The sequence below is a fragment of the Neovison vison genome, chromosome 11 (genome assembly GCF_020171115.1).
Source record: "Neovison vison isolate M4711 chromosome 11, ASM_NN_V1, whole genome shotgun sequence".
Taxonomy (NCBI): Eukaryota; Metazoa; Chordata; class Mammalia; order Carnivora; family Mustelidae; genus Neogale; species Neogale vison.
Window position 1 is genome coordinate 149,564,346 of NC_058101.1, and position 25,943 is coordinate 149,590,288.

At 44.5% G+C, this 25,943-nt stretch overlaps 3 protein-coding genes across 4 annotated transcripts in view; 1 reads left to right on the forward strand and 2 right to left on the reverse strand.

The window, feature by feature from the left end:
- Positions 1-2,046: 2,046 nt before the first annotated feature.
- PNMA2 (PNMA family member 2) lies at positions 2,047-9,202 on the reverse strand. Of its 2 annotated transcripts, none has more exons than XM_044224965.1 (3): positions 9,065-9,202; positions 6,015-6,144; positions 2,047-5,706 (listed from the first exon to the last, which is right to left on the reverse strand). In XM_044224965.1, the coding sequence occupies exon 3, from the start codon at positions 5,241-5,243 to the stop codon at positions 4,149-4,151; it is 1,095 nt and encodes a 364-aa protein (XP_044080900.1). In that variant the 5' UTR covers positions 5,244-5,706; positions 6,015-6,144; positions 9,065-9,202; the 3' UTR covers positions 2,047-4,148. The 2 variants fall into 2 exon arrangements, with proteins under 2 accessions (XP_044080900.1, XP_044080901.1); XM_044224966.1 differs by lacking the exon at positions 9,065-9,202 and adding an exon at positions 8,780-8,804.
- A 336-nt stretch (positions 9,203-9,538) lies between these two features.
- DPYSL2 (dihydropyrimidinase like 2) overlaps positions 9,539-25,943 on the forward strand; it is a 125,704-nt gene continuing 109,299 nt past the window's right edge. The window contains exon 1 of the mRNA XM_044224968.1: positions 9,539-9,907. Coding sequence (XP_044080903.1) covers positions 9,554-9,907 — 354 coding nt within the window. The 5' untranslated portion in view covers positions 9,539-9,553. The remainder of the gene's footprint in view (positions 9,908-25,943) is intronic.
- LOC122889671 (60S ribosomal protein L37a-like) lies at positions 14,405-14,698 on the reverse strand. The gene has a single exon (XM_044225018.1). It carries the CDS (start codon positions 14,696-14,698, stop codon positions 14,405-14,407), a length of 294 nt encoding a protein of 97 aa, XP_044080953.1.

Consider the following 25,943-nt stretch of genomic DNA (forward strand, 5'->3'; position numbering starts at 1 on the left):
CACAATTTTTACTTGTCAATTATACCTTAAGTAAAGCAGGAAAAAAGAAAGTTTACTTTTGTGACAATTGCTTGTTATTTCAAGAAAGCTGTGTTAGGAGCTGAATTAATCAGGAAAGCTGTTGTACCAAGAAGACAGGGAAGGCCTTCAGCAGAACTGCCTTCAGGCTGTGAAGAGCAGGGATAGGTCTGGGACAGGATGGGTTGGAGGTGAGCCTTCCCTGCCTTCTCTGGGAACTTTCCGCCTCAGCTCCTAGCCTCAGCACCACCCACAGTCTGGGTATCACCTCCCTATGCTTAACCTTTCCCTGCAAGGGTGGGTGAGGGAGGGGTAGATTAGGAAAAAGCCTCAGCTGCTGCTTTAAGCACCCCACACAATTAATGGGCAGCTCCAGCTGGTGTCCTGAAAGACAGATGGAAATCCTACACCATTTTTTCTTATGATCGAATTGATTTTGGCATCCCCTTCCATCTCTGGACACCATCTTGCACCCCAAGAGACTTTCAAATGAGTAGAAGTCTTCCCTGAGTTAACTTGAGGAGCTCCTGGCCCACCCTGAAAGAAAGAAGTTCAGAGAGATGTCTGCTCTGATCATGAGTCTTTAGACCATTCAAAGGTTATACTGATGGTCAACAAAAAATGATCTCTGAGTGTACGTGACAAGACTGTCTCAGATCCTCTTACTTCACTTCTATGTTTCATTTCAGGCTCCACTCCTTGAAACTCTAGCTTCTAACCATCTTTGCTTTCCCAGTCTTGACTTGGAGGACTCCCTTAGATATGGCTTACATTCATTTTCTTTCTCTTCCTACTTTTTCTTGCTAGAGATAACATCTGGCCAGGTGCCATCCTAAATAGGCTCTTCCCACGTCAGGTTGCTTTGCCAATCCTCTGTCTAGGCTTGCCAGGACTGACCTACAGCGAGTGGTGGGGCAGAGGGAGTCAGTTATGCCAGGAAATGCATTTGCAAGTGGGAAGGTAATGATGGTGAACTAAAAGAAGCCCCACCAGCACTCTCCAATCTTTCCTGAGGTGGGAGGCAGAGCAGCTTCCACTCAAGAGACATGAGGGCAGTAGGCTACCAGGAGGACCAGAGTTCAGTGAAGGAATATGGTGCCAGGGAATTTTGCAAGGTCTCTGATGATATAGGCTAGTTTGTCTAGGACATCACGAGTATCAGGAAGGCATACTGGATGACCCTGAAGATCAGCACTGCGAGGAAACACAGTGCAGCATGGACAGGAGAGCAAAGATGAGACTGATGATCAGAATCTTGCATTTGGGATGGACGGCGGATGACAATAGGATGTGAGGCTTGGCAGTACTGGTTGGTGCAGTGGAGAGGTCAGATGACTCTAAGGCCTGAAAAAACTGATGGCCATGGTGAAAAGTTGTCTTCGGCAGTGTGCTAAGTAATCTTGGAGGTCTCAATGTCCAAGGGTCAGGACTGGAGACATAGTAAGTACAGAGTGCAGCCAATTTTTTATGAGGTTTTTTGCTCATATGATTGGGAGACGGTGTTGGGCAATCCTCAGGACACTCATCTTGTAATATGCTGCTCTGCACTGATTACAGCCCAGGGATGAATCCTCCCTCACTGCACTGCAGAAAAGCGGAAGAGAAAAAAATTTCGAGAAGGCCTATGGCAAGAGGAATTTTCCTTCTACACATCTGCAAGGTAAAAAGAAAACAACTTCATCCAAAAGATGCAATGTTTTACCTCTAGGTCATTTCACTCTTGGCAGAATAGATATGGAGAATTTATCTGTACAGAACTTGACCAAGAAAATGAGTTTGAGGTCTCTGAGGGAACAGGCCTCCATCTGTTGTTTCTATGGAATTTAAAAGGGAAATCGATGATGGGTAAACTGCACCCTCTTTCATCCCTGGAGACAAAGCTCAAGTACCCTTATTCCAGCACTTGGCTCTCAGGTTTTCCTATCTAGAAGAGTTCAAGATCTTTTGGCTTTGGTTTGATTTTCTAACCCCTTCTTCAAGCAACAGCTAACACAGAATCACAATACATGAAACAAAAAAACCTCAGAATTTTATTAGCATATATTTATTTTATAACTTCATGTTTACAACATGACTTTGTATACGGTCGATAACTGAAAACAATGAGGCCATTTTCATGAATACAAAAAACCTGAAATCAGGGTGTATTTGATTGAACAGTATTGAAAAATTGTAACTTAGAAATGATCACAAATGGTACCTTTTAAAAAAAATGCTTCTCTTATGATCTCAGGATATTCTTCCATTAAAATTATCCACCATCGGAAAGAATAATTTATTGTTTCCAAGTCAAATCACTAACAAGAATCAACAGCTGCTGGCATACTTATCACAAAGATAACAGACAACAAGCACTCAAATGTACCAGGGGAGTTAAAAGGGTTTCCAATGCAGTGTGGTCACAACTTGACTGACAGATTACATATTTACTTGTTACCGCAGCACTGTTAGAACAATAAAGACAGCATGCGTTAAACATACAATAAGTATCATGAAAACCAGGAGTCTTAAGCCTTATTGAAGGCTTTCTATGTTCCAGACATCACGCTAAGTGATTCAAAGGCATTACATCATTGGAGCCTAACAACAACCCTACTCTATTATGTTCCCATTTTCTTGTTAAGGAAAGTGATTTTTGTATTAAAAAAGCTACCATGATGCTATCTATCAACTAGCATTTAACTGAATGGTGCTTATTTGTGCTCTCCAAGCACACATTGCATCACAGGGCATGCATGGATATGATTTAAACACCTGTGAGGTGCCATAACTTCTTTAATCTTTGAACAATTGAGAGAAGTCCAGATATGCGCTCAGATATCACAACAGAATGTTACTTCCAAGGTCTGCACGAGGTCCCTCTGGAAACATCAGGGAGCCTGTGGGTGAATGCCAGTGTGAGGACATTTGTATATCAACACAGCTTGAATCTACCTATTTTTCAGTAGAGATGTGAAGACTACAAAATACATTTTAAAGATGGAACTCCTGAAAAATCTCTGCAGAACTATGGAGCACAACTTGAAAATCACAATGGCAGTGGCCAGAGGATTACCAAGAGACAGAAAGTTCCAGACTTCTATCTCAGCTCTTAATAACCACTTGTTATTATTTCGATACTGAGGAGACCACTTAACTCATCTGAGCTTCGTCTTCTCTCTCAAAAAAGGCAAAATGGTAGCGTACTGGGATTGCTGTGTACAATAAATATAATAGATACATGTGAAACACCTGGGACATAACAGACCCTCGATAAATGAGCTCCTTTCCTCTCCTCCATCCCCTTTGTTGCCAATAAAAATCTTCTCTTACCAGAACGGTCAGCTCACTAAAACCAATCCTCTCTCTCTAGCATGTTTTCCCATAATGTCCACTCTTTCTCAAAGGTGTCTGGCACACTGCAGATCTCTTGCAAGCAGAGATCAGGCTGAGTCATCTGTGCCTTCGGGACCTAACACAGTGCCTGGAACTGTCCATCTGCCATCTAGCGGAGAAGTGGAGGAGTGCATCCCAAGTAAAAAAAAGAAACATCGTAGGGGAGGGTGGTTGTATTCATTTGGCAATGGTGCGTCTACTGGAGTGGTGACTTATTTACACATGGTTAATTAGCTTCTCCCACACTGCCACCGAGGCCACATCCTCAAGGAGTTGGTAAGCTCCCTGAAAGCACCACCCGTTCCCTTATATTTAGGATCCTGACCTCCTTGACCAGCGCCTCACACTGCTAGGCACTCAGAGAGAAGGTGCTGATTTGAGAAGGAAAATCACCAGACAAGTCCAAGAGCTTCTATTTTTAAATAAATTACAAAAGATATTTTTTTCCTCACATCGTTTCTTTTTTTTTATGTTGGGGTAAACTTTGGTCTGTTTGGGAGACAAGTGCCTCAGAGTCCTTCAGGCTTCCTAGCTCATATTTGGAATTGAATCCGGTGTTTCTTCTCATCATTCATGCAGGGTCCAAGAAACTCTCGGATAATTTTTTTCTGAGAGGGAAGCATTAAGACCTGGCTCCAAGCCTCGATTTCAGTTGCATACATTCAATGACAAAAAGAGCGACTCAGCCCAGTCTCAGCTGGATAAAGCGAATGTCCCTAGGCGCACTGGCTGTGGATCCTGTGCTGAGCTGAGTTTTAGTCGTCTGCCTCATGATCCCAGCGGCCATAGCCATCCCCTTCATCGGGCTCTTCAGTATTCTCGTTTTCAAAAGAGGCCTCTTCCTCCTCTTCCTCCCGGATTACCTTCATTAGCTCAAGAAAGCTGGGAGGCGGGCCCTGATCCTTCAGCTCCCTCAGCCTACACCAAAGGACCTCACTGAGGTTGGCTCCCGCCATCACCTGCTCCAGGCGTACCTGGTCTGCGATATTCCTGGGGATGGCTCTTTTCTCCACCGCTCGCCGGAGCAGGGTTTCTAGCCGCAACACGTAGGCTGAGACCTTCTCTCCCTCCTCCTGATAGGTCTTCAGGTACTTCACCTGGGAGGTCCTGCGGCTCTCCAGGCTTCCGAACACTTGCTTAAAAGCCTCCAAACACTCTTCCACGCTGATGGCTGCGTTGTCTGCCTGCACTATGTGCATGAGGTCCAGGGCAGGGCCGCGCAGGCTTTCCATCAACCACCTTTTCTTTTCTGCTTCCGCTACCGGCCACTCTTTGACGATCTCAGTGGCTTGTTCCAACCAGATTTCAAAGGGCTCTTCCTCGGGAGCAGGCACGGCACTCCCTGAGAACACTCTCAGTTTCCGGTATCTCATGGGCAGCAGAGGCTGCGGGGCATGTGCCATCGCCTGTCCCAACCAATGCGCCAATAACTCTGGCGATACACACGACGCGGTGGCCGGAGACACTCCCTCATGCCCGAGGGCCCGGAACATCCCCGAGACTGTCTGCCCCTCTTTTTCCAGAAATAGGTTCAGTCGTTCAAGAAATTCCGTGTCCTGGTTAGGGGTCTTGAAGACTACTTTCCAGATCCCCCCCTTTCCCTGAACCTCACTGGGGATCACTGAGACGTCAGTATCTTCCATAAGCTCCAGTAAGACCGCATTGGCATTCTCCTGTTTCCTGAATATTTTGCCAAGCAGTCTATACCTGCCCAGAGACTTCAAAGTCTCCTGGAGGACCTCCTGAATCTCAGTCTCATTACAGTCCACTGGTATCCCCATAACCATCAGGGACTTCTGTTCATCCACGCTCATGATCCTGCACCAGTCCTCCAACAGGGCCAGTGCCATGGTCCCGGTATTTGCTTGCTCTAACTCTACAGCTACCAACTCCTTTGTGGTGCAGATACGCGCTGCAGTAGGACTCAGAATATCCTGGGTGAGCTCCTGAACTTCTACTTCCCGGGTGAATGGGTCCTAGGCCACTCCCCCAGTAGTCCCCAAGTCTTGGGGACCAATAACCCTTACTCTTACCGTGTAGTGGTAAGAACACAGCACTGCCAGTTCTGTCTCTAGACCTGAGCCAAGATGCCTGGTTGGGTATCTCGGTAATGCCTGCGCCACTCCCTGTGGCTCTGCTGTCCAGGGGCTGCTGTGGCTCTCTCCCGGACGCTAGCAGCCACGTGGTGGTGTTGACCCTTCTCCAACGCCCCAGCCACCTACAAAAGCTGTTCTCACTAGCCACTGGGAAAGGCCTCCACTCGGGCACCCAGTGATCTCGAAGAGAAGTGTCCCAGCAAGGTGGCTTGGACTCCTAGTAAAACAATGGTCAGTTTTACCACACAGCACTCTCCTCCCTGGGGAGCACCGTGCTTTGGTTCAGGATTCAAGTGGGGGTAGACCAGGGGTTCTGTATCATTTTGGATTTGCATCTGCCCCACTCTGTCAGACCTCTTCTTTGCTTAGAGTGACTTTCTATTTTTTCTCTTGGGGGACCCTCCTGCAATCTGGCTTCCCCATCATTTACTCATCAGGCATGCCAATTAATGTCTGAGCCATGGTTGAAGACAGGACTTGAGATTTTCCCCCATGTGAAGAATGAAATTAGATATGGCTAGATACCTGTGTATGTGTTCCAGTTGTTCATGAGAGTCACGAGCTTATTTAGTAGCTTCTAGAAAAGGAAGGTGTCACCCATCTCCACACAATGGTGTGTCTGGGTCCTTCTTAGCTCCAGCCAAGCCAAGCTGCCCTGTTACACATAAATAACAACAATATATATTTATGGCTTGATGATATCCAGTGATGACTGTTAATGAACTTATTTTAAAAATGACAATCCTTTACAATATAATTAAGTCTACTAAACAATATGGAGTTGCCCCATTTCTTTGACTAAAAAATCCAATTAATCAAACATTTAAAACCAACTTAATATAGGTATAATAATTTAACTTATATACCATACTATACTATAGGCATAATGATTTAGTATAGGTTAACCATTTTTTAAAAGATTTAATTTATTTATTTGAGAGAGAGAAAGAACAAGTGAGAAAGAGAGAACAAGCAGGAGCAGAGGGAGAGGGAGAAGCAGAACCCCCACTGAGCAAGGAGCCCAAAGCGGGGTTCCATCTCAGAACCCTGGAATCACAATCTGAGCCAAAGGCAGAGGCTTAAGCAACTGAGCCACCCAGGTGTCCCTAGGTTTAACAATTAAAAAAAAAATCTCAGAACCAAATATGTTAAACTTGGAATTATGAATTCTCTTTTGTTATGTGTGGGCAGACTTTGCAAATGCACAACTAGGTGTTTCTTTTGCTATAAATGTTAAAAATGCTTCATAACATTTAAGTGTGAACAGGTCATTGGAGGAAAAAGAAAAACAGGAAGCACATGTGTGGAGAGTGGTGGAGACCAGGGGATATAGGAAGGGAAGAGTTCCTACTGTCTCCCACTTACTGCCATGTGCTGTGTGTTATGGGGCTACGAATATCCTTCTGTAGGCCTGAAACATCCCATCAGTCCAAATGGGGTCCGTATGCCACAGATGTCAGCCCACAGCTATGGTGGCAGCTGCTCTGCCGCAGGCACATTTTCTGAGTCCTTCTGGAAGGTGCTGAAGGCATGGCATGTGCCAGAGGGCCAGGAGGGCCAAATGCTGGATCTGAACCCCCAGCCAGCAGCCCCAAGGATCTGAGTTTCTCCGTGCCATACTTTCCCTTCTAAGATATGAGGGGTAACCTTTCTCTCCTCATAATATTTAGAGGAAATAGGAACTGTATAAAGGTATCCACTGCCCAGGAAGAAACATCTCCAAGGTCTACATAATAAAGGCCATGTTGAGGTTAGGCTACCTTTGGCCAGCGGCTTTTTCCAAAGGTGATCTCTACCTGCAATGGAAATATTTGGACATGAAAAAAAAAAAAAGTAAAAATCTTGTATTTTCTCATGTAAAGATGGGATACATTGGAAAAGGAATCAGATATTCACCTGTAATTGTTGGATCATTTAGCTAGATAGTGACCTTGGCCAAAGCGCCTCACTCTCTCTAAATCTGTTTCCTGCTCTGGAAATAGGTGATGATAAAGCACTCCTCTCATGGGCTAGCTCTGGGTAGGAAATGATGTAATTTCTGTGGAAGCACTTTATTCAAATCCGAAGCACATCGGGTGCGAAGTCCAAATGTCTGCCTCTGGCTCTCTTGGGCCCCTCCACACAAATATTTTTCCCCTCTCGCAGTCTCCTGTTCTCAGCCGGGTCTTCCTTCCCACCTGTAATGGTGGGCTAGTCTTCAAACTGTCACTGGTCGTTCTCCAAATTTAACTCCATTCTCCAAACTGTCCCTCACGATGGGGGGTGGGGCAGGGAGGTATCTGAGCTTATCCTTCCATGCGCAAGGGCTGACAATGGGAATGGATCCTTGGTCGCACTACACTGCGCGACGGTCTTGCGGTATACGGCTTCTCCTAACCCAAACCCACCCTGTTACTGAGCATGCCCAGATCTCCCTCTCCAGCAGTCAAAAGATGGGCATCTTTCCTGCAGGATTTTGCCACTATGGAAAGAGGGGCGAGGCTGTAATCCACCAGGGGCAGGGATTGATACATGGAAAAGACGTGGGGACAGGAAAAAGCAATGAAGGATTCTCAGAAACCGCGTTACCGGAACAAATCAAAATGCCCCTTATATGCCCACCAACCAAGTAGCTGTGGCTGGTTTAGCTGCACGTGCACACCAAGTCCACACACCTTTCCTCCGCGTGGCCTCACACAATTCAAGGCACCATCACAGACTGCAACCCATCTCCTACCCCACCACTGGACTCGCACGCACGCACTTTACATCCCAGGCACTTGGTGTCTGGCAACCTGGGAAACCCCGCGGCTCTGGCGCAGTGCGCAGCGCGGGCGGGGGATCGAGGCGGGGCACTCTGGGCGCCGAGGGCTGGGGACTTAGGGAGTGGGCTTCAATCTGCGTCTTACCCTCTTTTTTGGCAAGGAAGGAGGGGCGGAAGATACCAAATCAAGACAATCTCCTGGGTCCTTCTTGATGCAGTGGCGCAGTTACTGTACTTGACGCCTTTGGGCAATAGAACAGGTCTCATCCCACTCTTACTACAACTTGACGTTCGGTGCCAGAATTTGCAGACTGCACTTTTTGCTAAACTCCCACGGTGCGCAGACCTGTCTTTATACACACACACACACACACACACACACACACACCGCCCGCCGCGTTTGCTACGCCATTCTGCATTTCTCCCCGCCAGGCTAGGCGTCCCCCACCACTGTGGGTGCGGTGAGTGATTCGTTTCAATCACTGCAGAGCCCACCAAGGCCCGCGGGTAACCAGGTTTCGTATCCTGTACATCGTAAGGCACCCACCTCTTCATACAGTCTGCGCCATCCCTTCCCCATCGTCAGTGCTGCCCCTTCCTCCCTCCCCGGGTGTCCAGGCGTCAGTCGGTTCGTCCCCTTTTCCCCATCCATCAGCTTACACCCTGGGTAAAGGGGAGGAAGCCCTCTCTCTGGTGGACCCTTGCCCCTGGCCCACCGCTGCAATGCGGTGGGGGGAGAGACTGCTGGGCCAGGCAGGTGGGGGAGAGGGGCGCAGAGGTCAGGGGCTGCGCCCTCGGGTCTTCGCCCCTGCGTACCCTGCCCCATACTTACCCTGGCGCGGAAAGCGGTCAGCAGGCCCTGCACTCCGCATCCATTAGCTGGTGGTCTGGCGGCTTCACTTCCGGAGCGCGGGACTCTTGGAGGCCCGGCCCTCCCCTCCCTCGGCTGAGCTCCGCTCCCCACCCCTGCGCCGCGCCCCGCCCCCGCCCCGCCCGCGCCTCCCTCCTCCAGCCGCGGCCTGGAACTGGTCGCCTCTCTGCTCCCGCTGCCGCAGCGGCGGCCCTCCCAGACCCAACTTTGCTGCTCGCGGGAGCTGGCGCGGCGGCGGGGGGCGTGGGCAGGGAGGGGAGAAAGCGGGGTCAGAGGGAGGGACCGGGAGGGGTGGGTCTCTCGCTCGCCAGCCCTCCTTCCTTTCTGTACACCTTGCGGTAGGCAGAGAGCGGCAGCCTCGCGGCAGCCCAGGGGGTTTGTTCGCAGAGAGACCGATTTAGGGACCGGCAGACGGACGGACGGAGAGGACCCTCCCCGAGCTCCCGCGCCATGGCTGAGAGGAAGCAATCCGGGAAGCCGGCAGAGGACGAAGAAGTCCCTGCCTTTTTTAAAAACCTGGGCTCAGGCAGCCCCAAGCCCCGGCAGAAATTCTGTGGCATGTTCTGCCCGGTGGAAGGGTCCTCCGAGAACAAGACCATCGACTTCGACTCGTTGTCTGTGGGCCGGGGCTCGGGGCAGGTGGTGGCTCAGCAGCGGGACGTCGCCCACTTGGGCCCCGACCCGCAACCGCCGTACTCCCGGCAGGGCCGGCGCGCCGGCGGGGAGCCATCTGTTGAATCGAACCGGAAGGTGGAGATCCGGCGGGCCTCGGGCAAGGAAGCCTTGCAGAACATCTACGACCAGGTTGGTATGGGGGCGGGGAGGGGGTGTTCGAGACGCAGTACCAGACGTGGGGTCTCTCCTCCCTAGGCTTCCTTCCAGCTCGGTGGAGAACCGAGGATCCCAGCGTGCCCATCGTCCTGCCTCACTTGAATATTGCATCCTCAAATCTGTACATGCACCCCGCCCTACTTGCCCCTTCTACGTACAGGGTGCAGAGAGGCTCGGGCGCGGCGGTGGGCGGCTGTGCGCCCACAAAGGCTGCCCGCTCCTCCCTGGGCCTGGTAGGTGGGGAGTGGGAGTAAAGGATGAACCGATCCCGATGCCCGGTTGGGGGTCGTATGGTGGTGTGGGGGAGGGTTGAACCGATTCCATTCTTCTTAAATCCTTCCGGGCGGCTTCCGATTGCAGTTGTGGCTGGGTGCCCCACCCTTTTTTGATGCATCTCGGAGCGTGCAGTGAAGGGTTAGCGTGCAGGCCCGAAGGCTCCGCGGGTTCGGGAGGGGCGGGGGCTTCGACAGCCGCTCCCCGCCGCGCCCTGCGCCCTCTCCCACGATACCCCCTCAGGCGCCCTCGGCGCTCGCGTCCCGAGCTCCGAGGCCAGGACCATGGTCAGCGCCTCCGCGGACCGCCTGGGAGGCTCTCTTCGCCCTACTCCTGTTCGCCGCGTGAAACGAGGGAGGCTGTGGAGTCACCCAAGGAACCCGAGACGCTCCAAATAGCCCATGTGGAGAACAAAGTTCCGCTAAGTCTCTCAGCAAGGGCTTCCCAGAGTGCTCCCCCTCGCCGCTATTTGGGAGGTGCTTTGGGAATGGAGACTTAGTGGATTATGTTCAAAGGGTGAAAAGAAAAGAAAAGGGGAAAATCCCTTTCATTTTGAATAGATGGTCAAAGATGGACTAGACCCCCTGTACCGTGTTAATGGAGAAACAAAGAAGACCAATTTGCGAACCTTGAATTTAGAAAATATCCGTTATCTCCGGCTATGGTGAGCAGTGTGCATTTTAAGTGCCGTGGTCTCCTCACACATTTTTTTTTTTCTTTATCAGGGTGACCTTCATACTTGTGCATTTTCCCCCACATCCTTAATTTCTCCACCGATAGATTACACCGTGAAATGTTTTAACACTTGTTTGCTGTTTCTCTACCATGCCTACTGGTGAAGAGGAGAAATCAGTCAATGATTGATTATTGAATACCCATTGTGTGCCTTGCCTTGTGGGGCAGGGAGAAGGTTAGCTATAAAAAGTTCAAGGTGATTTCTTCTGAAGGGGCTTTCAGAGTAGTTGGGAGTGGTCAATACATATTCCCTGATTCCACCAGCATTTATTTAGTATTCAGGCTGTGTGCTTACAGTGAATGCATGGAAGACAATTAAAGAGTTGGTTATAATGGCCAGAACATGTTACTTCCTGACACGGCATAGTTTTGGCACAGCTTTCGACTTTTATTGCACAAATTCTAGGAAAGATAAACCATTTACTGTCATTTTCAAAAGGTGGGACAATTAATTACTCAGTTGATTCCTCCTCTCCCAGCTCTGTCCTCTGATTTATTCCATATAGGGGGTACCTGATACCTGTATTTCACTATGAGTCAGCCCAAAGAACTTAATCCAGAAAACTCACCTGAATTCAAGTGATCAGACAATTGAAGCAAAAGTTTTTAAAAATGTAACTAATATTGAAATGTGAGAGAGTGTGAAATACTTTCCCACGTGAACACATTGGATGAGGGCCAAACCATGATCACATAGCATCATGGTTGTGCGAGTATCCTCATCTTTAACAAATTGTGCTGGTAATCCTAATTTCTTAAAGGGAATGGAAAAATTCTTTGAGATAAAGAAGGGATTATTTTTAAAATGGCAGATTAGGGGGCAGAGTTTGAGAATGGCCACCTTATAATAATCGCAGTGAATTAAAACTCGGGTTTCAAAGGAAGAGTTTCATTAGGTTGAATAATACATCTCTTTTCCTGTCCATCTGGAAGCTTAGATGCTTGATCATCAGCTTCTTGTATGAACACTCCCTGATTTTAATAGACAATTGAAATTATAAACCTAAAGTGTATGGAGGGGGAGATTTGAAGAGGAAATACACAACTGGAACCCCAGCTACTTTTAGCCTCTGCAAATTCACATTTGCTTTAGTTGCCCAATTATTAGCAACAGAGGATGATTCTGCTTGGTTTTTCTGCAGCCTTCAATGAATTTTTCATTCAATCTTGCCTTATCACATAAGGGAACCAATCCTGGGGGATTGGTTTCATTCATGACTAAGAGCACTTACTGGGATCAGTACTTACAGTGGTTGAATATTTCATCTATACAAGAGAGAAAAGGTATTTGGGGTATGTGTGTGTAACAATAGTGATTTTCAAAGGCACACCAAAGTTGGGCCCACCATTTTGATTGACTTGAGTAGCCATCACTTAATTTTCTGCTAATGAGAAACATGACTGCCAATCTCTCAGTACATTCCTTTCTGAAGCCTTGGGACAGAAACAGGAGGAGAACTAGAGTGAGTGGGCCCTGGGGTCCCTGATTTGCACCTATGTCCTCCCCTGAATCTGTATTTATAGGTATTGTTAATGAATATACGTTGGTCAGAAGTGGCTTTGTCCACCTGTTGTTCTCTAGCAAGGCTTTGGGAAAGGAGGGAACAGTCTTCCTCAACCCATATACCATGCAGCTTGTGGGACACTGGTGTCTACATTTGCATTTACAGGTGCTTAGCAGGTACTCATCAGAAAAAATGGGTGTGGCTCCGGCTGGGATATTAGGTTTTGGTGAAGGGAAAAGCCAGTGTAGTGAATATGACTGAGGAAAGCTACCTCTTTACTCTTTTCCTTTGTGTCCTTGGCAAGTTCCTCTTTGAGCTACAGTGAGGTTAGATTGGTTACCATCTGTGAAGGACTCTGAGCCTCTTGGAAGAGAGCAGAAAGGCTGTACTATTGGCCCAATTACCGCTTTCTGGTGCCCAGAGGTCCCGCAGCCTCCTCCCTTCCTCTTAAGAATTCCCTTTATTCTCCCTCAGACACAGTTTAACCAGGAATGCGGGATCATGAGCCTCTCTTCCAAAGTTGTTCGCAGGCTCTTCTTCCCACAGCAAACCTATGTGGCTGGGGAGTGATTCTCCATTTCTGCAGGGCGGGTGCCAGTGAGTAAACTATATAGGAGTTCCATTGAACTTGATAAAATTGCCAGATCTGTAAAATGCTTTTTGATATTCCCTGCCATTGTGTCTCCCCTCATCCCCTCTCCAAGCTGATAACTCACAGCCCCTGGTGCCCAGTGACCATGCTGCCTTCTTGCTATTCAAGGCCACTCTTACCCCATCCTGATGCTGATGCCCATTCTAGGTCTTTCTTCCTCCAAAACAACAAGTTCTGAAATCACTCTTCTCCTTTGCCCTCACCGCCCATTCAAAAATCCGTTCCTTGTGTTTATCTTAGTTAGAAAGACATTCCAGTCATTGAAGGCTTCTATCTGTTATGTGAATGACTGATATGTAGGTTACCCCCAGAGATACGTGTTTGATAGTAGGCTAGCCTGTTCAACAAAATGAACATTTAGTTAGCCAGATATGTGGTAGAGCTTTGGCTAGAAGCCATGAACAAGGGCATTCATTTGATACTGTAGCGGCCACATTGTTTCAAAAGAGGAGACATCAATATGAACATTTGTATGTTCAGGATTCCAAAAAGCCCAAGACCCATCAGGGAACAAAGGGAAGAGAAAGAAATGGTGGTAATCCATAACTAAAAAAATCATTGTGATGAAAAACACATAACATATAGTTTATATTGATCATTTTTAAATATACAATTCAGTAGTGTAAGTACACTCCTATTGTTGTGTAATCAGCCTCCAGAACCTTTCCTTTTCAAAACTGAACTCTGTGCCCATTAAACACTAACTCTCATATCCCCTCCCCCCAGGTCCTGGTATCAACCATTTTACTTTCTGTCTCTATGGACTTGATTACTCTAGATGCCTCATATAAGTGGAATTGTACAGCATTTATCTTCCTGTGACTGGCTTACATCACTTAGCATAATGTCCTTAAGGTTATAAACCATGTTCTAGCATGTGGCAAGATTTCTTTCTTTTTCAAAGGTTGAATAATATAATTTGTTAAATTTTAATAAGTCATTGATGACTGAAAATTTGTGGCACAATTAATAATTTTGCAATCAATTAATTGTGGGAGGAAGTAAGAAGGGTTACACTGGGAATGAAATAGATTCTTCCAGCCAGAGACCTGAATAGAAGAAAACTCTCACCAGCTAAACAGCCTCTATCATCTGTCTCCCTTGTGGCTCAAAGGTGGAGATGAAAATTGCTGTCATTGAAGGTCCAATGGCAACATCTGGTTGAATGCCCCATAGTTCATAAACTCATGGGAATCAGGAGTTGGCTGGGCATTTTCCTACCCGTGGTAAAGATAGGCTAGTTTTTCTTTTTTCTTTTCTTTTTTGTTACATAAATTTACCCATTTATTATAGGCTAGCAATGTTTCAAATGGTGGAGCTTTTGTGGTCTTTCAACTTCTTCAGTACTCTGATGGCAGAGTTTACTGTGAGGGCAGAAGTGGTGTTGCGGGTCCAGGGGCCACCAGCAATGGTTTCCATGCAGGAGCCACAGAGCCGGATCCCCACAGCTCCTCTTTTTGTCTTGGTTTCGCCACAGAAGGAGCAAGTGTATTTGGCTTGCTGGCTTATTTCACTCCTCTTTGCCATTTTCCTGAGGGAAGCACCGTAATGGGTTCTGTATTTACCTATGACTCCAACCTTCTTGGTACGTCGAGCCATGTTGCTGCCTACTAGGTCTGAGCCCAGAGAGGCTTTTCTTGTGGGGTCCTTTGGTGCCAGTGCCCCTTTCTCCTTTCTTGGGAGAGTCAGAATTGACCATGGGGTTAAACGTACACTGCCATTGGATAGTAGAGCTTGAAAGAGACCTAATGATTATTTAATCACCTCATTCTAGCAGTGGAGAAAGTGATGCCCAGAAAATTTATGCTTCATCCCACAGAATTCTTGTGATGGTTTCAGGGTGAGTTTGGAGGCCTCTGACTGCCCAGTCCCACTGCAGTCCTGTACCAGTAAAATCTTGTTATTTCGGTGACATTATATAATTCTAGAATGTACGTTTATATTCTAGATCCTATATTTTAGAATGTGTAGAATATATTATTTTGAAACTTACCTCAACACCTTCTGATATAGGCATTTTCCCTTTTTATAAATGACACTGAGATTTAGTGATATTTACTAACCACTCCCAAGGTCTTGCTCTGTAGTTAATGTATGACCTAGGATCTGAACTTGACTCAGTGCCATACTTCTTTTTTTTTTTTTTAAAGATTTTATTTATTTATTTGAGATAGGAGAGAGAGGGTGTGGGGAGGAGGGGCAAAGAGAGAAGGACAAGCAGAGTCCATGCTGAGTGTGAGCCTGACATGGGGCTTGATCCCACAACCCTGAGATCATGACATCAGCTAAAATCAAGAGTTGGATGCTCAACCGACTGTGCCACCCAGGTGCCCGTCATGGCCATACTTCTTGCACTATACCATTCTGTGGCTCCATCCACTGCCAGAGATAGAGAGCTTAAAGGTACAATTTAGTTTTGCAGGCAAAATATTCTGTATCCCATCAAACTTTGTGTGTTCTATGGGGTAGGCTCTGTGCTCAATGCTTTATGTGTGCTATCTTATTAATCCTAAGGTAATTCTATTGAGTAGGTGCTACTGTTACCCTTATTTTGCAAAAGAAGTATCTGAAGGTAAAAGAAACTTGCAAAGCAACTTGCTAACCAAAAGTAGAATTTGAACCCAGGTCCATGTGACTAAATAGTCTTTTAATCATTATGATGTACTGAATTGCTTTCTTTATTAATTATTCTTTTGTCATTTTATCTCCAAATAATTAACTATTACAAAATAGTTTCAAGTGCCTACGTTTGTTTGTTTTCTGTTTTGCGGTGTACTCTGTAAAGCCATTTATAAAAAGGACTGCTGATCTGTCTTTATGAATATGCCCTAACCTGCTGATATTCTGTCCATCATTTTTTTTTTTTTTAACCCAAGAAATGTCTTCAGATATCACTGGGACAGAGACCCAATCTGACAGTGTGAATGACATGCTTTTCTAAGATGAGAGCAATGTGATGACAATGTGATTTTTCCACTGGATGTAAATCATGAACTACAAGCAAATAACGAGGGAGCCATCAATAAAAGCATTGGCAGATGGACTGATGGACACTTGAATTTGGTTGGCTGCATCCTGGGGCAAAGGCTGGTAGCACAGGCCAAGAGCTGCATGCAAATAGTGCTTTGAAGGGGAAGCATCTGGTCTTGAAGGTGGTGGCTTGGGGTGTGTTTCTGAGACGTGTATCGACTGCTTGCCCGGTCTCTGATTTCAAGGCAGCCCTCCAGCGGAAAGAACTCCGAAGTAGGAGTCAGAAAACCCAGCCCATAGTCCTGGCTCTTGTTCACTAGCTGAGCCATCTGCACAGTCACCTAACCTGAGCTGTCATCAGGCGGGGCCTTGACCTCCAAGACTCCTCTCATTTCCACTAAAGGCTCTAAAGAAAGTGATGCTGTCCCTGGCTGTTCTTCTTTTGTTTTGTTTTGTTGGTTTGTTTTTTTCAACATTGAGATAAAATTCATATAACATCAAATTCTCCTTTAAACTCCTTTAAACCATTATCATCTACAATTCGGTGACTTCTAGGACATTCACAGTCTTGTGCAACCATTTAATTCCAGAACATTTCATGGCTGCAAAAAGAAACCCCGTATGCATTAAGCAGCTACTCCCCAATACTCTCTCACCCCAGCCTATGGCGACCACAAATCCACGTCTGTCTCCATGGATTTGGCCTGTTCTGGACATTTTGCATACATGGCATCCTACAACATGTGGCCTTTTATGTCTGGTTTCTTTTACTCCTTATAATGGTCTCAAGGTGAACCCTCGCAGTGGCGTGTGTCAGTCCTTCAAGCCTTTCTATCACTGAACAATATTCCATTGTTTGTATATATCACATTTCATTTATCCATTCACCAGTTTATGGACATTTGGGTTGTTTCCACTTTTTGGCTTTCACCATGGTTACCATTCTTCTGAAAGTGTTGGTTTAAATATATGTTTTCAGTTCTTTTAGGTATACACATAGGCACAGAACTTCTAGATCTTACGGTATTCTGTGTTCAGCTTTTTGGGGAGCTGCCAGACCGTTTCTCACAATTTTACTTCCATTTTACATTTCCACCAGCAATGTACAAGGGTTCCAATTTCTTTCTGCTCATCCTCCACAACACAGTGTTTCCCCCCTTTTATGGATTATAGCTGCCCCAGTGGTTGTGAAATGGTATCTCATTGTGGTTTTGATTTGCATTTCCCCAATGACCAAGAGTCTGAGCAGCTTTTCATGTGCTTGTTGTCCATTTGCATACCTTCTTTGGAAGAATGTCTATTCGAGTGCTTTACCACTCGAATTGTTTGTCCTTTTGTTGTTGTATTGTATGAGTCATTTTTTTTGTTCGTTTGTTTTCTAAGATTTTATTTTTAAGTAATCTCTACACCCAATGTGAGTCTTACATTCACAATCCCAAGGTCGTGCTCAACTGACTTAGCCAGCCAGGCAGCCCTACGAGTTCTTTATATATTCTGAATATCAGATACGTGATTTGCAAATATTCTTTCCCATTTTTTTAAAAAAGATTTATTTATTTATTTTAAAGAGAGTGTGCACAAACGGGGTGGGGCAGATGGAGAGGAACAGAAAGAATCTTTTTTTTTTTAAATTTTTTTTATTTTAAAAGATTTCATTTATTTATTTATTTGACAGACAAGAGATCACAAGTAGGCAGAGAGAGAGGAGGAAGCAGGCTCCCCGCCAAGCAGAGAGCCCGATATGGGGCTCGATCCCAGGACTTTGGGATCATGACCTGAGCTGAAGGCAGAGGCTTTAGCCCACTGAGCCACCCAGTGCCCCAGAACAGAAAGAATCTTATTGCAGAATCCAAGAATCAAGATCAAAATCAAAGAATCCAAATTGCAGGCTCCACATTGAGTGCACCACAGAGCCCCACAGGGGGCTTTACCTTAGGATCCTGAGATCATGACCTGAGTGGAAAAACCAAGAGCTGGGTGCTCAACTGACTGAGCCACCCAGGTACCCCTATTTTCCTCCCAGTCTTTGGGCTGTTTTTGTTATCTTCTTCATATGTGCCTTTTGATGCACAGAAGTTTTTAATTTTGGTGAAGCCTGATTTATCTGTCTTTACTTTTGTTGCTTCCCCTTCTGGTGTTATTATTATTCCCAGTTATTCTCAAAACTACTGGATCAACTGAGATCTAGCGGAGAAGTTCCAGGGCCTCATTTCTTGGAATGATAGTTAGGTAACTAAGTTCCATTGCTTTATGGGAGTTTTGAAATTCATTTAGAATAGTATTTCCAATAGGTCGGTATTCTTGAGTGTTTTGTGTACTACCTAAGTCTGATCTATTTCATGATCCTATTCATATAAAGAAATTTATTTCCTTTGTGTGTATTCACACACATATTTGGTATTTTATATAAATATATACACACACAAGTTTTCAACTTCAATTATATATGTAATAAATATAAATCAATCAATCTATCTATCTATCTATCTACTTATCTATCTCTCCAGTGATTTGGGAACCACAGGGATGGTTTTGAGGAGGGCAATGACTAAAATGTTGAATTTAGGAAAAAACAAATTTGAGAAACAAATTGAATTTTATTTTGTTCTATTTTTTTCTTTAGAGATAGCATGACAGTACCATGTTTATTGTATATGTGATGAGAAATTTTTTTTTAAAAGAAAGAAATCCTTGATAATCTGATTATCTAAAAATAAGCATTGATAACATTTTGGTATAATATTTTTCCCAGTCTTTATACTCCCACCAAAAATGAATAAGAAATACTGTTTTTCAGCATTTCTGATATCACTAGGTATTATCATTTTTACAGATGTTTCCCAAATTTGTAGGTGACAAGTGGTATCTTGCTCTTTGCCAGTTTTCCTACTAAAGCATTCATATTTTAAACACTGATTTATAAAAATTCTATGTTAGAATATATCCACTTCAGTGTCAACTTGTTAGACATTTTTTTTTGTTAGTTTGCATCTGATTTTTTTGTGGCCTTTATATTTTGACATCCAAATTTAAATTTTGAACTTAAATCAGCTTATCTTTTCTGATATGTTCCTACCTTTGAGATTATTATTTACTTATATTTTCTTCTAAAACCTTTTTGGATTCTGTGTTTATTTATATTTAAATTTATATTTATATAAAAATTAAATGCAATTAATTTTTCAATATCTTGAAATTAGGTATAACCTAATTTTCCAAATAGCTAGCCTGTTGTCCTAATGGCATTTAGTGAATAATTATGTTTCTTGACTTATTTTTTTATATACTCCACCTTTCCATGTGTCTGGATATCAATTTTGGCTTCTTGCTGTTTCATGGATCTGCCTTACTGATGTAGTGGTTCAAAACTGCTTTAGTTACTTTTGCTTTTAAATATTTTTATTTTTTTCTGTTTTGCCACCATTCAACTGAATTTTCCATGAAAGATATTTTCAGTCACAGAAACCTGATATGATTTTTACCAGAATTATGTGAAATTTATCTAGTGAACTGGAAGATATATATAATTTTTAAGATAACAAGTCTTTCTACCTAAGCTTATAGTATGGGCTTCCCTTTTATCTTTTCAGATATTCTATTCTGTTGCTCTGAATTTTTTTTGTTGTATTATTCCCAATGCTTTGTTGTTATTGTGAATATAATTGTCATTATATTGTGTAGTTTACATTCTGTGTGATGCTTGAGTTTTATATTAATTAATAGCAGAGTACATTATTCGATTTACTCTTGGCTCTAATATTTTCCAATTGATTCTCTTGGGACAGTTTTATTACCTAATATTACTTTTATGTCTTTTTTCCACTGCCTGCCCTTATTATTTCTTTTCTGTGTCTGACTACATTGATTAGAATTTCTAGAACAATGTTGGATCATTAATGGTGGAAGTATTAGGGCTCCCTGTTTGATAATTGACTTTAATGAGAAGGTCTCTATACTTCACTATTGTTTGAGAGAGATATTTCCAACATGTAAAATAATCATTGAATTCCTACTTGAGCCTACTGGTAACATCCTTCAGCCAGCAATCCCTAGGAGTGCCCTTGCCGTTGAACGAGATGGGTTTGTTACTTGTAGTGAGGGAGAACACACACTGTGGAGACCCATGGGGCATCTTTGTGAGGGGGTACTTGAGAGAGATTATTTGGGTTTCAGTGGGGTGATTTGGGGGAGGGTCCAAGGAAATGAGGGTTCCCCATGGGCTGGGGATGCAAAAAGGAAGGCAATTCTATGATTTGTTATCTCAATATATCTTACCTGTACAAGGAGAGATTGATGAGACAGAGCCCAAGCTTTGACTGGGAAAGAAGCAGCAGGCACTTAGAGCAGTTAGGATAGGGGGAATTGGTGCTTTGTGACTTGGACAAAGTTTATATTTTATCAGACATGATTAGAGAGGGGTTTCATTTTTGTCTTGATCCGTCACGGTCACGGAGTGTTCCGATGTCAATAATATTCTCTGAAATTGATGTTCAACAGGACAACACCCAGCCCAGCTCTTGGAAAGTATTTTTTGTTTCTCAATATACTCAGAATTCCATCCCTTGGGAATCCAAGCCCCAGACCCCAAAGAACTTAAACTTTCAGAGTTTGGAAATCCTAGCTTCTTCCCTTCTCTGCCCTGCGAGTCTGGGACACGAAATGCAGTCTCCGGCCTGTGAATCCTGAACCCCGCGCCCTTCCTGACCAAACTGGCCCCGGAATAGAGCAGACCTCTTTCCGACCCTCTGGGAACCTCCCGGAGGTCCCGCCCGTCTCAGCGGACTCCGGAGGAGATCTGCAGGGGTTTGCGAGTGGGTGAGGGGAGGCTGAACTCTTCCTGTTTGTACATAGATTTATTTTTCAGTTCCAAGGAAGGTGAATACATTTTGTGAAAAAAAAAAAAAAAATTGATTTGATCTGATAGATCATCTACTGTGTTTCCTGTTTCTGTTTTAGCAATACTTTCCTACCCTCGAATGGAGATGTCAAATAATTTCTTGAATGTTTCCTTCCCCTCACCCCCCATGATGCCTCCTATCCCATGTTCTCTAATAGTTTTTGGTAAGCTTGTTATTATTATATATTTTTTTACTTGCGTTCTTACCTTCAATTAAAGTGAGATCCCATCAGAATCCATGCTTTGAGCCGAGGGATGTGTGAACTGACTACTACATGCATCGTTGAATCTTTACTAGGCTTATAGTTTGAGGCTTGATTCGAGCACCAGCTGCCTGTCCCATTCCCATTTTCTGGAGCTGCGTTGGCAGACTTTGGCTTTCACACTCCAGTGAAATTTCAAAAACAAATTTGGGGAACAAGCTAAGGGTTGCCAAATTTTTCTGTTGCCAAAATAGGGACACTAAAGAACCAAACCAAACCAAACAAAAACATTACTACACAGTGTCATCCTCTAACGCAAAGAACAATTTAGTGCCAAAGCCATTAAAGGGAAAATAACTCCAGGATTTAGAAGTATGCATAAATTGAGCTTTATGAAAAATTACATGTCTTGTCCTCATTTTTCTCACTCTGACCTAGTGCATGAACCCTTTGCCCCCGGCAGCCTGGTATCAGCTACCAAACCAGCATGGTGGAGGTGGTCTCTCTTTTGCTTCTCCTCGTCTGTCCTCTCCTGAATAGTCTCTTTCCAGAAGTTGTTACATCTGTCGGAAAAAGGACCACCTCTCACCGGCTAGGATAAGCAATTGTTCTCAAATGCACCTGGGATTTGTTACAATCGGGGTAGTGAGACACACAGAATGGAAATCGCTGTGCTGGAGGAGGAGCTTTCTATCCTCATGGATCCCTAGAACGGGAGACAGAGCATGCGCACAGAGCTCCAAGAGGAAGCACCCGGGTTCGTCAGGAGGCAGTGGGATGAGGGGAGACAAGGTTAAGAGCCATCATTGTGGTTTCTAGTAAGGAACATGCAAGGCAAGGAAAATAGACTTAGTTTGGATAATTTTAGGGACCCTGGGGCATAAGAGCTCTTCCTAGTTGTCCGATACTTGGCCCTGGGGTGAATAGGGCAGTTGGACAATGGCCTTGAGTTTAAGAGCTTAAAAAACGAGGTAGATGACTGTATGGGCTCTTGATTCATTTGGGTATGAAAGGTGCACTCCCAAGAGAGTTTGGGAATGTAGGAATTGTCTAGTCCTGCAAGGGGCAGTCTTTCTAGGGTCAGTAAAGCCCCGGATGTCCTAGCACCAGAAATACAGAACATAAAAAAGACATGATTGAATACAGTACTAGCTGGCAATAGTAGACTTAGGAATATTACAAGATTCTGGACTTAGATGTCTCCTGGTTTTAGGTTTACAGAATCACTGGGCACTCTTGTGCTTGTACATTCTTTATTAGTACTTATTTGGAATGTTTTATCTCCAATTTCTCGCCCAATGCCTTTTTAAGTCTGGAAATCCATAACTCAACTTTTAAAAACTTGATGTGTGTTCAGTTATAGTTACAATCACTAAAAAGAATGGAACCAAAACCTGCTCATTCCACTGCTGGTCCACTTTATTTCTTTATATAAATGAACTACATTTATTACAGAGCATATGCTCATGCCAAAGCTGGTAGTGAAGATAGCTAGGAGAAAAAAAATCAACCGCAAAAAATTCTCATCCACAGTTCTGCGCCCTAAATCTCCTCCGACTTCAAGGATAGAATTCGCAAAAGCAGGATTTCTGGGCAGGATCAGCTTGACCTTCAGATCGTGAGCTCATCCAGTGGCCATGAGCCCACTAATCATAGTGTTATCCCAGTTCCCTCAGCGTCACCACAGCACATGAGCAAAAGGGTATCTTTGTAATGTTCTTCTGGAAATAACCTTTAACTGGTCTGAGGTAGCCTAATGAAGGTGTGGACTCTAAAATCATTCTGCAAGATTCAGGAATTAAGTCCTATGTGGAATTACCCAAGTTTGAAATCAGAGGAAGCAATGTGGTGATGGTCTAGAAACTTCTCTAACCCAATAGGACCAAGAGCTGCTTTTAGAATTCTTTAATGTTTAGCATTATCACCACTTGGTTCTTTTTCCTTCCTTGTGGCCATTTAGTTAGGACGGAAGATGTACTTCTGTGAGGAAACCACTCCCGTGTTGTGCACGGCACACTCAGTTCTTAAGGTTTCCTTGAATGTTGCTGGAGAACTTAGTGTGTAAAAGATTAGGGTGACTGTTCCATGGTACAGAGAGCCTTTGCTTATACCAGATGGTGACTTCGAGCAAATCACCCATTTCTTTAAGACCTGCTTTCTTGTTTGAAAAGCAGGCATCAAAAGAGCGACTCACAGGTTAGTGTGAAGACTGGTGGTATCGCATGTGCATTGCTTGGCCTGAGTGAGGAGGTGGACACGTGTATGAATAATTAGAGCGCCATTTGGTGAGGTCCATAACAGAGGTACAGAAGCCCTGCTGTGGGGACACCAAGGTGGGAAGGATTTCTTTTCTGTTAACTTACAGCAACAAACCGTAAGTGAATTTGGAAGCCTTTCCAGGACAAAGACAAATGCTCGACGTCTTCTCTACACTCAGGTCTTAAACAGTCTCCATCCTCCTTCTGTCAGTGGCTCACTTCACAGGATTCACCCTGAGGTTGTAGGGGGAAAAAGTTTTGAGAGAGGAACCCATGTATCTTCTTACCGCTAACTATATCGCCTTCTATCCCTGGTACTGTCCTGCCCTCCTGCTGCTCACAGCAGAAGAAAGGTCCTACTCTCTCTCCAACTATCTGCTCACCTACAACCTGAATGCATCACTTCTTACCTCCTGAAACTGTCTACCCCCGTCACCTCTACTGCATCGTTTCTACCACTTACAAATGTCCTTTAACACCTCCATTAAAAAACAGCAACAACAAAACTCACAGAATCCTCTCTTGACTCCACAATCTCCTGCAGAGCTACCATTTTTCTATTTCTTTTCTTAGCAAACTTTTCTGAAGTCTTGCCTGTATTTGCTGTCTCCATTTCTTCAGCTTCCTATTTAGAAAATGAACTTTCTAGGGGTTCCTGGGTTGCTCAGTCTGTTGAACTTCCGACTCTTGAATTTGGCTCAGGTCATGATCTCAGGGTCATGAGATCCAGCCTGGCATTAGGCTCCGCAATGAGCGTGGGGCCTGCTTGAGATTCTCTCTCCTTTTCCTCTGCCTCTGCCCCTCCCCCAGCTCACTAAATAAATAAATAAAAACTTAAAAAGAAAATGAATTTTCTGTATATCACATAGAAATATATTATTAAGCACGGAGATATGGCTAAAGCCCACTTCAAGCATTTTCCCCATCCTGTCTCTCCCCTGACCAAGATTTATATGTTGCCCTGTATCCTTCCAGCCCTGTTTCCACATATGTACGTGTGCATATGTCCTTGCAAAAACGTGTAGTCTTGTTAGTGTGTTTGTTTTACCTAAATGATACCACCCCGTATCAGCAATTTATCTCTTTTCTCTCTTTGTTTCAGAAGTCTGTGTTACTATATAAAAATTATTTTAATTCACATAAATTCATATTCTTTTAGCTTCTGATTCTATTAATAATTGCTAATGTTTATTGTGTGCTGACCATGTCCCATGTTTTACATGTGGTTACTTATGTAGCCCTTTCAATGGCACTGGAGAGTAGGATTTCTTGTCTCCATTTTTAAATAAGACTTATTTATTTCTTTTAGAGAGATAGAGAGAGTGGGGGAGCAGGGGGAGGGGCAGAGGGAGAGGGAGAGAGAGAATCTCAAGCAGGCTTCACACCAGCTCTAGCTGCTCGTGGGTCTCCAACTCACCACCTGAGATCAGGACTTGAGCCAAAATTGAGAGTCGGCCACTTAGCCAACTGAGCCACCCAGGTGCCCCTGCTGGAGCTCTTGTTTCCACTTGAATGAGGAAACTGAGGCAGAAAAAGACAAAGTAACTTGCTTAATTAAGTTTATATGCTCAGTAAATGATGATGTTAGAGTGTAAAATCAGGGGCTCCAGATTGTGTGTTATTAATAATGCCATTGTTCTACAATATGAATATACCATGGCTGATTGAGCTGGGTTTCTGTTATTTACAGTTGTTATTAATAATAAACAATGCCTCAGCGAGCATCTTGTACATGCTTGCAAGCCTTGCAAGCCTGTGCAGGGGTGTGCGCTTCTCGATGGTAGATGCTGGAGAGGAAAGTTCTGGGTCACGGGGTGAGCACATTTACCGTTATGGATATTGTCAAATCCCCTTTCAGAGGGCCTATCCATTTCATATTCTCAACCACCTGATAGGAGCATACCATTTCTTTATCGTTTTACCAAAGTTTTAAAAATTTTGCAATGGCACAGGTTAAAAATGGTATCTCATAAGTTTCACTTGCCTTTTTCTTTTTAAAAAAAATTTATTTATTTATTTTGCTGGAAGAGAGGGAGAGGGTGCAGAGGGAGGGACAGAGGGAGAGGGAGAGAGAGTCCCAAGCCAACTCCCCACTGAGCATGGAGCCCAACATGGGACTCGATCTCACTACCCTGAGATGACAACCTGAGCCGAAAACAAGCGTCAGCTGCTTAACCAACTGCGCCACCCAGGCGCCCCAGTTTCACTTGTGCTAGTGGGTGGAACATCTTTTCCTATGGTCGCTAGTTATTTACAGAGTTTCTTTTATGAGTTGCCTGTTTATAATCTTTACCTGTTTTTCTGTGGGAGTATTTGTCTTTTTCTTTTCTGTTTGTAAGAGTTTACCTACTTTGGATACCACAGCCCATACAGATCGCTTCCATATGGATTCTGTCTCTACTAACTTGTTGAGGTCATAGGATCCTTCATACAGTGGCTTCAGTAGATCTCTGTCGTCCTACTCTATCTCAGTAGGTCGCGACCACGTCCTCTGTAGTGGGGTGGAGGGTCTCGGA

Coding starts and splice junctions, on each gene's coding strand:
- PNMA2 (XM_044224965.1), bottom strand. CDS start 5,243: ATGGCACTGGCCCTGTTGGAGGACTGGTGCAGGATCATGAGCGTGGAT.
- LOC122889671 (XM_044225018.1), bottom strand. CDS start 14,698: ATGGCTCGACGTACCAAGAAGGTTGGAGTCATAGGTAAATACAGAACC.